This window comes from Dermacentor albipictus, chromosome 2 (assembly GCF_038994185.2).
Source record: "Dermacentor albipictus isolate Rhodes 1998 colony chromosome 2, USDA_Dalb.pri_finalv2, whole genome shotgun sequence".
Classification (NCBI taxonomy): domain Eukaryota; kingdom Metazoa; phylum Arthropoda; class Arachnida; order Ixodida; family Ixodidae; genus Dermacentor; species Dermacentor albipictus.
The window spans coordinates 114,430,559-114,446,915 of record NC_091822.1 but is presented as its reverse complement, the minus strand read 5'-3'; the positions used below and the strand labels follow the sequence as shown (position 1 = coordinate 114,446,915).

General features: G+C 45.8%; 1 protein-coding gene across 1 annotated transcript; it reads left to right on the top strand.

The window, feature by feature from the left end:
• Positions 1-12,128: 12,128 nt before the first annotated feature.
• LOC135910964 (pupal cuticle protein G1A-like) lies at positions 12,129-13,987 on the top strand. Its single transcript, XM_065443036.1, has 3 exons — positions 12,129-12,149; positions 12,718-13,771; positions 13,869-13,987. Coding segments are annotated over exons 1-3 (1,059 nt in total). The 5' UTR covers positions 12,129-12,146; the 3' UTR covers positions 13,871-13,987.
• Positions 13,988-16,357: the final 2,370 nt, after the last annotated feature.

The following is a 16,357-nucleotide window of genomic DNA, read 5'->3' as shown; positions in this document are numbered from 1 at the left end:
CATAAATTTCAGCATTTCAGCTCCACCACAGCATCTTAACCTTCACGCAATTCAAAGCTGACATGAATTAACAAGTACGTCTCAAAGACTTATGATGCTGTCGTTCGGTGTGGAACGGTGTTTCGGAAGCGCACGGGCAATTTTCTTTTGTATCGCAAATCCACTGGGTAACCGGCAATGACAAACACGAACAAAAGAGGCAAACAATGCTATTCGTTCCAAAGAAGGCTAGTTAGTAACCACGAAATGCTGAGACTTGCTTTCCTAAGATGAGTTTTCACGCTCGAGCCTCAACTGTAAAGAATGCGCTGAATCCTAAAGGTTTCGTAATTACGTTTTCGCACGCATCCTCGCGTGCCCATGAATTCAAACCTGTTGGCGTTGATTACGATTACGTGCACCAGATACGACGACGTAATGCCTATATAAACAAAGCACTCGACGCGTAGGAACCGTGTTAAAGCGTGCAGAGAAATGGCAACATCCTCAGTGAACTGCACAATATCTAGTACGTTATGCTACGCAACAAATTACGCAATACTGGCACATACTATAGTACAAGGGACTCGCAACTGCCTCGTGTAGTCGGGTGGAGAATGTTGGTCCTAATTTCTCCCTCCCAATTCGATGAATTCTTCTCAACCCGTACCGCTTATCGGGCGGTATCGAGAAGAGCCTACCTTTGCTGAAACTATCTTGGCATACGAAGGCGCAGCAGGTTATGCTGATCGAAAATGCCGTCAAGCGACGTCGTATTTGCCACATAAGTTCAAGGCGTTCGTAAATCTAAACAACACAGAAGAGCAACGGCGCCAACACGTGCTCCTTGCCTCGTCGTTGACTCTTCTCAAGCGAAAATGGTGCTGAAGCGCGGCTGTAACCAAACGAAGCCGGCGCGAGAGCCCACGTGATGCCATTAGGTCAATAGCGGCGCGGTGTCGGCCTCGGCCTGGGTGCGCGAGGAGGAGGCGGCATTCTTCAATGTATTGCGCTACTTTACGAAGTTTAAGGGGTTTTATTGAAGAACCAGCAGCATTGTCACGCGATGGAGGAAGCAAGCAGTACGCGCATCACGCGTCCGGGGAGAGTGACCACCTATTGGCGGCGAGCTCCACCACTGGAAAAGCTGGTGCCACCGTCGGCGTGACGTCACATTAGGGATCACGTGGACACGGCGGCCGGGTCGGCTGCTTCGGAAGCGCCGAAGCGAGCTGAAAACAAAAGTTTAAAATCCCACATGCGCCGCGGTTCTGATTAAGTGGTGAGGCTTTACCGCCTTGGGTGTCAACTTGACAACATCTGAAACTACTATAATAGGTAGTGGCTGCCTTTGAAGGCGTGCAGCATGGTAGGCTACTGCACGGTGCCGCAGTGCCGGATGTACGCAACGGAGCCCGGTGTCAGCCTTATTCATACGTAGCCGCAGGGCAAGGAGCTGCGTGAAGCATGGCTGGCGAAACTTAGAACCGGCAGACAGCCATCGGCTACAACTCGTGTATGCAGCAAGCACACACGCGAGGAAGATTTCTGCTACGGCGCCGGGAGTGCGCGATGTTCGGTGAGTAGCAGAAAACGCGCACTGAAACGCTCGCCCGCGCCCGCTGCCCGGATGATGTCAGGATGGTTTGGTCTATAACTTGTTGATGCTAGATACTGGCAAGTTCACTGGGACGGAAAGGGAGCGGTAAGACGCAGATTAAAGAAAGGCATGGCATATGGTCATGTTTGTGTTAAGAATTAATGCACTGGATTACGAAAAAGAAGCAGCGGGAAATCGCACGCTGAGAAGACCGATAAACATAGTGCGACGCAACTTAAGGAATAATATTGAAATGTCCAAGAATTTAGAAGACAAAAAAAAAGATTGATTCGTCGCGACGGCACATCACAGTCGCCGTAGGCGTCGAACTCTCTATAACGAAATTATTTTTGAACAGTTCTGATAGCGTCCACGCAAAAATGGTTGCTAGTGTACTGTCAAATGCTCATATGCTGCGGCCTAAAGTACGCGGCACGGTGCGAAAACGCGCTCACAGCGAAAGCAAAACTTTGTGCGCGGGCATGCATGCAGACGCGCAGTCGGTCACTGCGACCTGTGCGATCGCTGCATTGAGGCTTCATTCTCTTATGCGCCATCTGGCTATACAGACAGCCTACTATAAGAACATATTTCACATAGTTTATTTTCAGCGTTTGCCTACCTATCACGCAAGAAGCCGGTTCGGGAGCCTCCATCGCGGCGACCGCGCGTAGTGGCGTTTGCTGTACGCATTCGGTAAAGAGATAGCGTATGTAAACGATTCAGTACTTTAAGTTTGCCCAAGATTATTATATCGAGAGTCAAAAACTTCCCTCGTTTTGAGAGCACCTACATAAATGTCCAGGAGGGCTGTCGCGTGATGTTTTTATTGAGCGCCGTAAGCGAAACCTATGAGGAGCGCGCCGCGTGATCCCTCATACTACGCAAGGGAGGCGCTTCCGACAGATGGCGACTCCGTGACTCCTCGCCCCCAATAGCCAATGACGCACTCCCGCCGCGCACTGCGGATCCAATAAGAGCACGCGCGTTATGACACCTGCAGCCAATAGGAACCCACGCTGGGCGGCAGCTGTGGCAGGTAGGAGAAAGCGCCGCGCGCGGTTCACTTCGTCTCACAGATAGATTAGCAGCGCGTCAGTTCTTCAGGGATGCGCCAATGATGAGGCGGCTGATACAACTGGGTTGGTCGACGCGGAGCGCCAGGCTCGACGAAACGCACAACCACGGCTTAAACGGCAACGCGAGCGTACGTCGACTGTTCTTGACATGGTAGCTCAACGAGAAGAAGTTGGAAACACACTAGTTGAGAAAATGTCGAGAACATGCCGATGAAGCTGCTGCGCAGAGATAACGCCATCTAGACGCTCATGTCGAGGCCACAAGAAAGGCGCGGTCTAAAGAAACTGCCCAACATCGACAAGTCCGCGTAAACGCCGACGTTCAACTGGCATGGTTACCACACCGTAGAGAAGCTCTGGATACCTGGTATTTCATAGTGAAATCATCGTGTCTGAAAACCATGTCCAACTATCTCACAGACCATAAGATATTATTCGTGAAATTAATTGCTAAGTAGAAGTGATATTTGGTGCGGTGTAGATGTGCGCAGTTAAGCCTTGTGGGACAGTAATAGATACATGTCAAACAATGCGAAAGCAGTCTTTATTTCGGAAAAATTGCAACACACAATAACCAGAAAAGGTAATTGTGTCATATTAACTAAGCAAGTTATGCAAACTCCTGGTAAGCCAACACAAACCTTGAAAAGTATGGTTAACAGCTCTTGCGCACAATGGTTCATGCTAAGCTAAAGCAAAGCATTTAGTCAATATTGTTTTTTTCTTACGGTAAGCAAGCGAGCATCATTGCCTTGTGATTCTTGTAACCAACACTATTTTTTTGTGCAGCGGTACTTACCTTCATTGAACTCATTATTTGCGCTCATAATGAACATCCAAAAACGTATTGGGATAAACAAAAACTAGATTCAAAATCAAACAGCCTTTTAAAGCGCCTGTGCTTGATAAACTTTGCAGAACCCATTCTATGCTACCAGGGTTTTTGTTCGGTGTCTTTCTCTGTAATAAATAGTTCTTTTAATGATATCGCTATGTTGCGCGTCCGTACAGCTCTAATGATACAAGATATTTAGTTTCAAGGCAGCTTAAAACTAAAGATTGACTCCATGCACTGTGGTATTCAGCAATAAGCATTCGTCCTTGCTAACACCGTAGAATAACATATAGAGTGTCTCCTCATCGTTCTCATTTCACGGTCTTAAAATCCACGAAGTACAGCGATCATCTTGCTCAGTAGTTGCGATATTCCAAAAGGTGACAAGAACACTAAAAATTCCTAATGCGCCTTCAGAGGTTGCCACATAAAATCCCTTACATAGTTTGCATGATGTTTTTATAGAACTGAAAGCGCCACATGGCATACATTCTGTGGGTATAAGTAGAATTTTAAGGGTGGCCGGCAGGCACTTTTAAAACTTTGAGTTGAAACGGGTTTTGAAAAATTCCTTAGCCAGTGGCTCACAGTAACTATAAATGGTTATGCAAATTGTATCCCTGTGTCATGAATGGACTGAACCGGGCACCAAGTTTACATTTGGCGTAAATAACGAGTGGTCTGAAAGAATAAATGTGAGTAAACGTTTAGTTACTCCATCAATTACTTTATGTCCGTACACTTCAAGAAACATAGGAGCTGCGTTTAAAAGTTCCTAGTCGATCATCTGATGAGGCCGCTACGCAAATACGTGCGCAGCACCCCAAGTAAGTCAACGTAAAAATAATAAACAACAATAAATTACCAATCTAGTTATGATATTAACATAACACTTAAATAAATTTTAAGTAATGAGACTATGGTGTCGCCCTTAAAAAATGCTAGCCTAACTTGCTTGAGTTGCCAGCACACGAATCAGGACGAATTAGTAATAATTCCTTTTCGGAATATAACCATACAGGTGGCCCATACCACGTTTACCTTTCTTCACCTCGTAGCCATGTTTCTTTGTTTCTCGAAATTTTTTTTTTCAGATATTGATTTTATTTAATTTATTAAATCGCGCTCTCACTAGATTGGGACTGGGAAATGCTGATGACATTCACATAATGGCACAAATTGACACTTACTTGTCCGCAGCACTAACTCAGCATTTTCTCAGGTCAATTATGAGCCGCGCAGGTAAGTAGTGAATAATGCTTTTCCTTTATTTTCTTACTTAACAAGAGGCACGTAGTAGGCTTCAGCAGTGTCCTCGGTCAGGTCAACTAGACACCAATTACGTATATTTATAAATGACGCCCGCTATGCCAAGTCGGCGCGCAAAGCTTATGTCGCGTAATTACAGCGTCATGCAAGCGTTATGCATATGTATTTATTACCCTGGGAGAACGACAAATGACACTGGGTTTACATGTGGAAGAAATCGGGTTCAAGCGTGAAAAAGTTAGCAATATCAACTGGGGGCAAGGTATTAAGCATTCTGTTTAAATTATATGCAATTTAAATACCTCCTGCAACTGCTGGGCAAAAACAGCTTCACTGGAAATTATGCTACATATATATATATATATATATATATATATATATATATATATATATATAGGATTCTCCAAGTTCGCCAAAGGCTGTGCGTTCTGTAGATTCTCAAGTTATAGCTCTGTAATAATTCAGCCAAATAGTTCGAAGAATTCAAGAGCACGACGTTTCTAACGCACTCTGTAGCGTAGTGCTTCAATGTTTTTCATTACTGGGGACTATAGCACTTCTTTAGTGTAACCATTATATAGTTCAAGTAAGCCTTTAGTGTTTTTAAGGCAAGGAGGCTAACATCCATGCCATCTCCCGCTCCTTAGTCGTCTTCCCAATGATATTTATAAACATATACTGCAAAAAAAATATGCAAGAGAAACCGTCTCAAGATGACTGTCGACAGTATGCGATTAGCAATCAAGCAATTTGGGTACGCACCTTTATTTGAACTCTTTTAGTGGTCCTTCTGAGACGTTTATTGGTTCCGCAAAATGCGCATACGGTTCCCTTGTATCGGCCAGCGTTGCCATAGAACTCGCTTGCCAAGCTCCGCCAAGAGAGTGATGACGTTACGACGAGCACATGACGCCGAGGCCACGAGGGCGAAAGAACGACTTCGAAGAAACGACAAATTGATACGACGACGCTGGCATGAGAAAATGAAATGTCGATGGTGTAAATACGACGGCATTACGCCAGTGATGCGACGGCAATTGTGTGATCACAATGGTGTGATGACGATCGCATGGCGAGAACCAGCTCACCAAGCTGAAGTGACGAAGGCGCAACGGCGACGACGGCATCAGGATGACGGTTTAATAGCCAAAACACGACGACTGTATGACAGTGCTGGCATGAGGATTGTCGGAAGATGAAGCTGTCAAGACGACAATACAGGCGACCACGAAGCCATCACAATTATGAGTAGATGCACGTAACCTAAGCTATTCGAAAATTTTGTTCACTGAGCTGGCGCAAAGGCTGGACGATGACGTCATGATGAAAGTAAGGTGACAACGCTGAAATGACGACGAGGAAATGAGCACGATGGTATCACGACAGTGGCATCGCAATGACGGTATGACAGCGAATGCATGACGAGTGTATGACGACGATGGCATTACGACGATTTCGTGACGAAAGTGCCGTGACGAAGCTAGAATGCCAATGATAAAGTGATCATAACAGCAAAATGACCGCGAGCGAATACAAAGCGGACCAATCTGGGAGACAATGTGGGTCACTGGGTCGGCGTGAGAAGATAGATAGATAGATAGATCGATAGATAGATAGATAGATAGATAGATATATAGATAGATAGATAGATAGATAGATAGATAGATAGATAGATAGATAGATAGATAGATAGATAGATAGATAGATAGATAGATAGATAGATAGATAGATAGATAGATAGATAGATAGATAGATAGATAAATAGATAGATAGATAGATAGATAGATAGATAGACAGACAGACAGACAGACAGACAGACAGACAGACAGACAGACAGACAGACAGACAGACAGACAGACAGACAGACAGACAGACAGACAGTACGCTATGATCAACTGATAAGCAGAGTGTTAATTACATCGATATATCTAACACGAAGAAGCTTAAGTTCGGCGATGCTTATCTGAATAGACAGGGAATCAGCTGGCGTTCTTTTCATGTGCTACTGCACTCAATGTGATCTTTGAAATTGAAATGAATTTGAAAGGAACGGCTTAGATATTGTAATTTCTGCAAGCGAATTCTTCATTTACGCTGCGAAACATATACTAGAAATACATAAACCTTACAGCATTTCCCAAACATAATCTAAAGGTTACAACTCTGTATCTCCGTGATAAAATACGATTAAATTCTGTACACTAGAGCTCATATTAAGCCCGAAGCGGATAAAAGTGATATACACCGCCTTGAAATATACAATAAAATTTTTAATAGGATATTTCAAAGCCATTGCGAGCATTGTAACATAATCATATAAGTTTCAAATTCATACATCTAATTTGCCTGCTCCAGGTCCTCTGATGTAGTTAATGCAAGTTTGATATCTGTTTTCCTTGCTGAGTAACAAATGTGCTATCTTGGTGCTTCTATTTTTAATACTTACCGACTTCAGCTATTGTGGTAAAAAAATTAATGTGCTAAATAAAGTTATAATTAATGCACACACAAGAATTTATCGCTCTTTTCTAACTGCAATACATTTCAAGCAAATCGGTACAGCTGCTTTCTCATAGAAAAAAAAGCATCACCCTCTTTCAGTCCGCGGAGGGGGTCGAACAGCGAAGTTGTGTTAGTTACACCGAATGTTGCACTGCGCACGGCATACTTCGGAAGCAGTCTATATTGTAAATCTTTTGTTTAACCATTTTTTTTGCCTCATTTTCGCATTCGCGTGCTTTGCGTAATGAGCATTTCAGTAGTGCCTCTTTTCGTCACTCCGAGTGTTTTTAATTTTTCCTGTGCGTGAGGCAGGCCCTACGACGACGAGCCGGTTCTCGAGCCAACTCTCCATGACGCTCCCTGTAGGCAGCTTTTTTCTCAGGTGTACGCACAACTCGTAGACTTGCCATAGATGTAGCTGGGATGGAATGTGCGGAACTACTAATCTAAAGCTTCGTATATTGGGTGCAAGGCCCACCACTGAAGATGTTGTCGCTGCAATTGTTTTTACGATAGGTTGGATGGATTTGACGATTGACGTCGTTCCATGAGAGCGATTGAGGGCATGTGGCGATTAACGGCACTTCTTGCGCCAGCAAGGAGTGTCGGCAGTTACGCGCTCCTAGTATAACGTTTCAATAGCTGGGAACTGTTCGTTGGCTTCAAACCACCTGTATAACATTTGCTCGTTTTGCGGCAAGGTCGAATCAATCGTCGATAAATTCGCAGCCGATCTGGGTCGACCATTGAAAATGCAAGTGTGGCAAACTTATAAGATTCGCGTATAAGATAGCATTCTCACAAGTAGAGAAGGGTCACTTCAACCTCTTTCCCCTTGTTGAGCTATTATTTTCCTCTCCTGCTAGGTTACGTGGACCCTTTTTAGCGATGTACGACAATGACGGCACCTGTAAAATGTTTGTGCGTTTTACAGCGAAGCTGTATACCTCTACCGTCGAAGGAAATTCTCGTGTCGTTGTGGTAAGCAAAAAACTCCCCATACTTGGGCCGATCTCTAATTTAGTGCAATGCCGGCCGAGAACCGGGGCGCAGGTGAAGCAGGCTCTAAGCACTCCCCATACGTGGGCTGATGCCGAAGATAGTGCAATGCCGGGCCGACCCGCAGCGGAGGTGTAGTTCGCCATTAAGGGGCCAACATACACAGCTTCGCTGGTCATCTTTCTTCAGAGAGTGGAAGGGTTCTGAGTTTCTTTATCAATGTGAAGCAGCATATGCCCCATGAAGCGGAAAACCCGGCGAGCGTCCGGCGTTAACATCTGATGCCACAAATGCCCACGTGATCAAGTGATGACGTCACGTTCCCGGCGCTGAACCTGCTGAGGCTCGCACTTTGGAATCCCACGGTGAACGGCCACGGCGTCGGACGGGCGCCGTGGCTCACACCCAAGAAATTTACTTTGTTCAATTCGAAAACTGAGTTGACTTACGTTAAAAACCAACCTGGCACACTTCCAAAACTGGCTTGGCCCATACCCAACATTTGGGTGGCCCAGGCTCAAAATTGACTTTGCCCTATTGAATCCCATGATTAGGTGAAAGGTATCGCGCGGAAAGCTTAGAAGGCTTTCGCATCCAATGAACGTAAGGAGACTTAAGTGTCTCTGTAATTTTTAGGTGCCTTTTAATATACACCATATGAGTAGGGTCCCAACTTAAAGCTTCCTGTAGGAACGTGTATCACGCCGGTTGTATGGAAAAGCAACGAAACAAAAAGTTGGCGTATGCGCAAGCCTGCGGCCACTATGGTGTCAAAATAAAAAAGAGAGAAGAGCTCCAGGAAAAAGAATATTCATCAGAAGCTTAGCGGGAACAGTTATCTTGGCCAGGCATCTCATCCGCATGCCGACACGCTGTCTCGCCGGACGCCTAGCAAAATTTTCCATTCATTGCCAGTTGAACAGGTAACTAAGGAGATAATACATAACTGCCCTCGTTAAGCGCCAAGTTGACGCGACAGTCTGAGGTTGTGCTTTTTTTATATGTTCTTCAGGTGGCGTCAGAGCACAAGGGATGGCGGGCATTTCAAACTGATGATTATGATATATTGACCTCCCCTTTTAAGCGGGACGGCAACAAATAGTCAGCTAGCTGGCTTGAATAATCCTATACATGCTTTATATTCAAGCATTTTTGCGTACACCTCGCAAATGTCTTTTCTCTTCCTGAAAATCTCTATCCACCTCGTACCGTGACGTATGCCTGTAACCGTTCGGGTCGTATCAATCTCTTCCCTGCTTTTTCCACCAATAATATATGCGTCTCTAGCTTATCTCAACTGCTGACTGGCTGATGGGCCCATCCCGTCCACTTTAAGCCCAAGCGCTTCTGGAAGGTACACAACCTGTAAGTGGTCACCCGGCTTTTGCTGCAGCAGATACATGCCTCATCTTTTTTGCGAATGCTTACTCCGATCCCTTTTTGTTCTTAGGGAACCAGCTCGAGCCTCAAACAGCAAGACACTTTTAACTCGTACAGGTTTTACCTTCGAATTTTTTTTCCTTCAAATTCTCGTAAATCTCCATGTTTTGCTTTTTTTTGTTTTGTTTTTTATTATTCAAAGTCGGTACGCCACGTGGTCGCAGGAAAAGGAAACTTCATGTGCAGACGAAGGTTAGCGTCGAGCACACACTCCAATCCTTCACCTTATGACTCTAGAATCCTAGACCTGCTGTGGCGGCGTTGCGGGTGTGCGGGATCAACTGCCGGCAGCGGAGGCAGTTGGGGCGGCGAAATGCACTAACACTTGTATTCTGTGCGTTGGGTGCAGCTTAAAAAATCCTAGGTTGTCTAAATTATCACGGAGTCCCAAACAGCAGCGTGCTTCGTGTTCATATCGCGCTATCGGCCCAAAATACCCGCGAATACGGTGAAGTTTTATAATCCCAGTTGCACTAAGGAAGCTGCACTGTTCTTCTCTTGTGTCATAAGTCATTATGCAACTTTAAATGCTCCTTCACCAGAAAATATGGTGATGATTAAACAAATGATGTTTTCAGTGGATGGCCAAAGAGTGACACGTAATAGATATTTTGAAACAAAGTTTATTTTCCACAGAAAATTTGCTTTGCTTCCTTCATGCAGTTTTCACATTGAACTTGTCTGGTCACGTCAACGAAACTTTGCTCGTTTCATCAAGCTTTCAATGGAAGTCCTTTCCCGTGCAGTGTAGTGAACTTCCAGCAAACTACAGGTGTTTCCATTACCCCCGCCGTCCTTGACTTAGATAATTGCATGCAGGGATAAGTACATGCATGCTTAAGTCTGACCACTTGTTCAGCATAAGTTTCGCAAACTTCGAGAATTTCACGCGAGATAGTATATTTGACCTAAGAAACATGACTTACGGCCATGTTACTGCGATCTTGTCAAAACCCCTTGCACGAATTATGTTTGCGCAGCAATAAAGGTCTATATTGAAAAAAAATTATTGAGCTAGGTGACGATTGCTCGAGCAGATACACAATCAGTTTGGCTAAATAAACCTCAGACTCACGTGCGTTGAGACTATGTTGGTGCCTTTAGTCATACCTTCTCTGAAAGTAGAACAGTTATTGTAGTAAGTCATAAGTTCAGCATCCTTTCTTATTCTGCTTCGAAACATACACTCATACTTTCAGTCACATTCGTGTGACAATGACATAATACTTTTCTGAATATGACAGACGACTTCTGCGCAAATCCACGAGGTGTAGAAAGTTTCAAGAAAGGAAAAAAATTGTCATCCACTCTAGTTTAGTACTAAGCTGAAACAGTATAGTTCTATTTGCTACTTAGCTTTTCTTTCCAGCTTCGTGCAACCCTCGTGGACGGCATTCTTCGTTTTCATGATGCATCCCACTATAGTTAAATCAAGTCAGTATAAAGTTGGTGTCGATGATGCTACCTTTACTCACAAGTATGTCACAGACGGTACCACGAATGCGCCGCCAAGAGGTCAAACAAATAAAAACCTCTCAAAGTGACCCACCTGCTATGTCCATCTCCCTGTGCTTTTCTCGATCCGTCTTCTCTGTGGCTCTCTCTCTCTCTCATAAAAGAAAGAGAGTTTAGTGTTGCATTACAGCTTGCTCACTGGCCACTAGACTTGCAACATGAGAAGAACACACACCAGTCTTCATTCTTTTTTCTCCTTTTTGTCACGAAGGGGCGCGCGCTGTCTTAGCCCCAGCGTGCGTTGCCGCGATTAGCATAATCTTAATACCTCCTGCAGGCCAGATCATTCTTTCGTGAGAAGAGAAAAGGAAGTAAATGTTAATTCACCTGTACCCTACGGCGAAGTTATGCTGTTGAAATACCTCCAAGCGACGGTTTAAATACTAATTTTGCATGGTGCCTGGGCCCTCAGGGTGGCGATAACAAAAACACAAAATGGTCCATGAGTTTGTTCAGCGCTAAAGCAGGCGACATCTGGTTAATACGCTGCGCTCGTGTGCGCATCCCCGCATTTGGTCTTTATTGTGGATGACGGTGTTCCGCTAAGAAACTGGGACTGAATATTTAATTGAGAACTCCTAGGAGAACAAGCGTTACTCCATCACATATCGCACACCGCAGCAGAGACAGGAAGAAAGGCCGAGTAAGAAAAGATATGCTAATAGGACAAAAACAAAGAAAAAAGCTAAAGTGAGGAAGTTCAAGGATATGGATGCTGCATAAGATTACTTGATGGCAAAGACAGGTTCATTTTAGCGATGGTTGAGAGAGAGAGTTTATGAATCTCAAGAAGGGGCACTGTCTGCCTCACCTCCCCCTAAGTCCGGTTTATAACTTGTTCTTGAAGTCAACTACTAGGTATAAAAGCGGGCTCACCAGCGACTCGAATCAGAAGCTTCTGCTCCTCCGACGGATTAGGAACACCACCATGGTAAGACACGGGTGAACGCTTTATTCTCACGAGGTGATGCTACCAGTACATGTTCAAATGCGCTGCTTTGGGAAGCAACTCTTAAATGGAGAGATTACTAATATTTCATAAATTCTCTATAATTGCTAGGCTTCTAAATGTTAACTATACTTATACATGTTATTTATTCATCATTATTAATTGTTATTGATTAGAAGATAATTAATAATAACTGGTTGGAACATAATATCATGCATAGTAATTAACTGGAAGGTAATACACAGTCATACAATTATGACAAGAATCCAATGTATACGAAACTGAAAGTATTGCTCACATAAAGCATGCTTAGGCTACATGCCACGGAGATGCCGTTTAGCTGCTCAGTAGCTCGAATGTGAGGGACGTGCAAATAACAGATAGGATAGCAGTCACTACTATAATGTTGCAAAGAATCTACACACAATACCCAAAGTTAGCCGCAAAAATTTATTGCTCAGTATCCAAGAAATAAATTAGAGGCATACCAAAATATGCGCACACAACATTAATATCAATAGTGTTTATAGAGGCATAATCTCCTTTACAGCTGCGTGCCTGCATCGTCCTCGCCTTGGCCACCAGCGCCTTCGCTGGTCACGTTGGCCACGTTGCCGGTGGCTACACCCTCGCCAGCAACCTCGGCTACGGCCTTGGTTACGGAAGCCTCGGCTATTCTGGTCTCGGCTACGGTGGCCTTGGTCTCTCCCATTACGGTCTGTCTCATGGCGTTGGCTACTCCGGCCTGACCGGCTACGGCGCTGGCTTCGGATACGGATACGCCCCCGCTGCCAGCTACGCCGTCGCTGCTCCAGCTGTTACCCGCACCGTCTCCACCTACCACGCTGCTCCAGCTGTGACCGCTGTCCACGCCGCTCCAGCCGTGACCGCTGTGCACGCCGCCCCAGCTGTCACCTACGCTGCTGCCCCAGCTGTCACCAGGGTGGTCCAGGCCGCTCCAGTTGTCCAGAGCTACGCTGCTGCCCCAGCTGTCACCAGGGTGGTCCAGTCCGCTCCAGCTGTCACCTACGCCGCTGCTCCTGCTGTGACCAGGGTCGTCCAGTCCGCCCCAGCTGTCACCAGGGTGGTTCAGGCCGCTCCAGTTGTCCAGACCTACGCTGCCGCCCCAGCTGTCACTAGGGTGGTTCAGGCCGCTCCAGTTGTCCAGACCTACGCCGCCGCCCCAGCCATCACTCGTGTCGCCACCTACGCTGCCCCAGCTGTCACCAAGGTTGTCCAGTCCACTCCAGTGGTCGCCAGCTACGCCGCTGCCCCAGCCGTGACCACTGTCCATGCTGCCCCAGCTGTTGCCACCGTTGCCCACGCTGCCCCAGCCGTCGCTACCTACGGAGTTGCCCACGTTGCCCACGCTGCCCCAGCCGTCGCCACCTACGGCATTTCCCACGTTGCTCACGCTGCCCCAGCCGTTGCTACCTACGGTGTTGCTCACGCTGTCCCAGCCTACTACGGCTATGGTGTTGGCTCCCTCGGCTACGGTGCCGGCAGCTACGGTTACGGCCACGGTCTCCTCGGCTACGGCCTGAACTACGGCTACGGCCTTGGCTCTCCTCTCAGCTACTCCACCCTCCTCCGCAAGAAGAAGTGTAAGTTTCGCCATATTGCCTGTAGAATATATTTTTGCTGTATTGATCTTTTCTAGATATGTGCAGCGCTAACATGTATTTTTTGTTCTCGTTCCAGAAATTTTCTTTATCTTGCAACTCGGACCGGACACAAACCACACAGCCATGGACATTCAGATTTCCTGGTTTCAATGATGTATAATCATTGTCATGGCAGAATAAACTGTTTGTGTGATATTTTTCTCTTTTGATTGATCTACCACATACGAATACATGATAGGTTGGAGCAAGACATGATCTCGCCATTTCAAGACGGCGTACTGGGCTTGGCAGCTTCTCCTGAGTAAGCCTGATACAGCGGCGCTGGCTACGCGAAAACTTAGCATATGCCCATTCCCACAGTGCTGTGCATCTGCAGAATGTCTGTAGCGGCGTAATCGTGTTGCTAGCAAACATTTACAGAACAAGCAAAGCCAAATAGACTTCCTTACGGCAATATTAGCTGTCTTTGTTTGGTTGAACTTTGCGCCACCAGGTTGCTGCAGCGTGCAGGCCGTCCGCAACTGTACCTCGGGTTATCCCGTGAAACACATAGTACGCTTGCGTTCACCCGAATACAAGTGAAGCTAACGCTCTCTAATAGTATTTGGGCGGGCGTTCGGGCTGGCGTTCAGGCACCGAACTACCATCTTTATGAAACAATCTCGCAGCCTATATGTACAACGAGGCTGATTATTCAATGACACCTGAGGTCCTAGCATGGATATTCAGACCCGTTAGAGGTGGACTCCCGTTGGATATGTTGTCTGCCGGTAGGACATACCGTCTCGTGGGACCTTCAATCTCGTTGGACATTCACGCTATGAATCTTTGAGACGTACCCATTGTCCCATGTAAGCATTGTGGCGTCTCATGGTGTAGATTCTTTGGCGCAGTGCTCTAAAGGGTCAGCCCTCCTCTTCTCACGCCGCCCTCTAACTCTATTACGGCTGCGGGAAAGGCGTCATGTGCAAGAGAAAGTAGCAGTCAGCTTCTGCGGTGGCGCTGGCACCACCGGATATAACACCGATAAGACTAGGCTGCTCATATTTAAAGCGACCTATGCTGACGCTACTAATGTGCTCGTTGATGACTCTTTTCATTGCGAATCTAGGCAATGAAACAAGAAACGTCAGGTAAACATATTCACTGTATTGCTATGAAGGGCCTTATATACGGACTCTACTCCGGACCCAGTTACAGGACTTAGGGAAACATATCATCAACGGTGCAGTTTATGTATTCCAGAGCCATCACATCATAATCATTTCTTTGGAGGTCAATAAAAACTTCCTGTCCGACAACTCCAGAGTCCCAGAGGTTGAGTTAAGAAAGTGCAATAATACTAATCTCTAGCGGTCCTGATATCTTTTGTTAGTTTGTTACGAAGGCACTGTATTTTCTTTATCCTGACGACGCATGTAGATCAGAATATCGTCATATTGACTTGACATCAGCTGAACTGATTTCTCGATACATTCAACAGTAGCTTTAAGCGTTGCAACTCTGCCCAGCTCTTTTTTTTTTCAGAGAAACCAGGAGTTTTGCTAAGGCAGCTTCTTCAATCTTGGGCTTGCTTTCTTGAACACCCTTTGTCCGGCCCGTTCGAGAAGTAGGGCACCGCCATGCCTTTCTTCATGACTCGCCTTTTGACTTAAATGTGTTATAAGACACCTTCGAACAATTCCCTAAATGGTATCAGTGGCCACACGCCGCGCAAAGCAGTCCTTCACTATAGGAACGCTCTTCGTTACAACACAAACAAGTCTCCTTTTCTGTGGGAGCCATTACCGAAAAAAAAACAAAGAATAAAACCTTTACAGCATTTGCTGTCACTTGATCAACGCGAGAAAGCCAAGGCAGTTCCTAATGCATCATTAGGAACCAAATTCCTAATGCATTTCCACAGAATGTGTTTGATTAACAAGTTAACACTCCCTTGCACTGCAACTTTATGCTGGTGTACAGCATACGCGCTTGAAATATATACCTTCAGTAAAGCTGAACAACTGGGCCTACAATACCAAACTTCGTAGTAGCAGTGCAAAAAGTACTGCCATGAGCATCAGCCACAAGAAAACTGATGCGTGTCGAACCTACTTCAGCGGAGGCACCCTATAAAGACTGTTCGGGTCCTTCCCATTCTGGGTGTAACATTCAGCCCTTCTCTCGACTTTTCTGCATATGTCACCAGCACTGTATCTAAGGATCGTCGCATTCTTGGTTTTCTGTCTTGTGTCCCATTCCTGTGGACCTGAGGTTTTACGAGCACTTTACACTTCTGTTATTTTGCCACGGCTTGAGTACTGCTCATCAGTATAGACCGTGTACCAAACTCACGTCGCTGAGAAACTTCTTTTTGTTCGGCGCTGGGCAACATGCACCCTCTACTCCCGTCTTTTCAAGCATCGCAAGATCATGCCAGCTTACGAGGATTGCCTGAAAGCCTTCAAGTGGCACACCCTGCTATAACAGCACAACATTGCACTAGTCTGTGCGGCCCGAGATCGCAACTCCATGCATATCTGGCATACAGAGCTTTCTCTCCACTCCCTGGCTTTCCTTGCG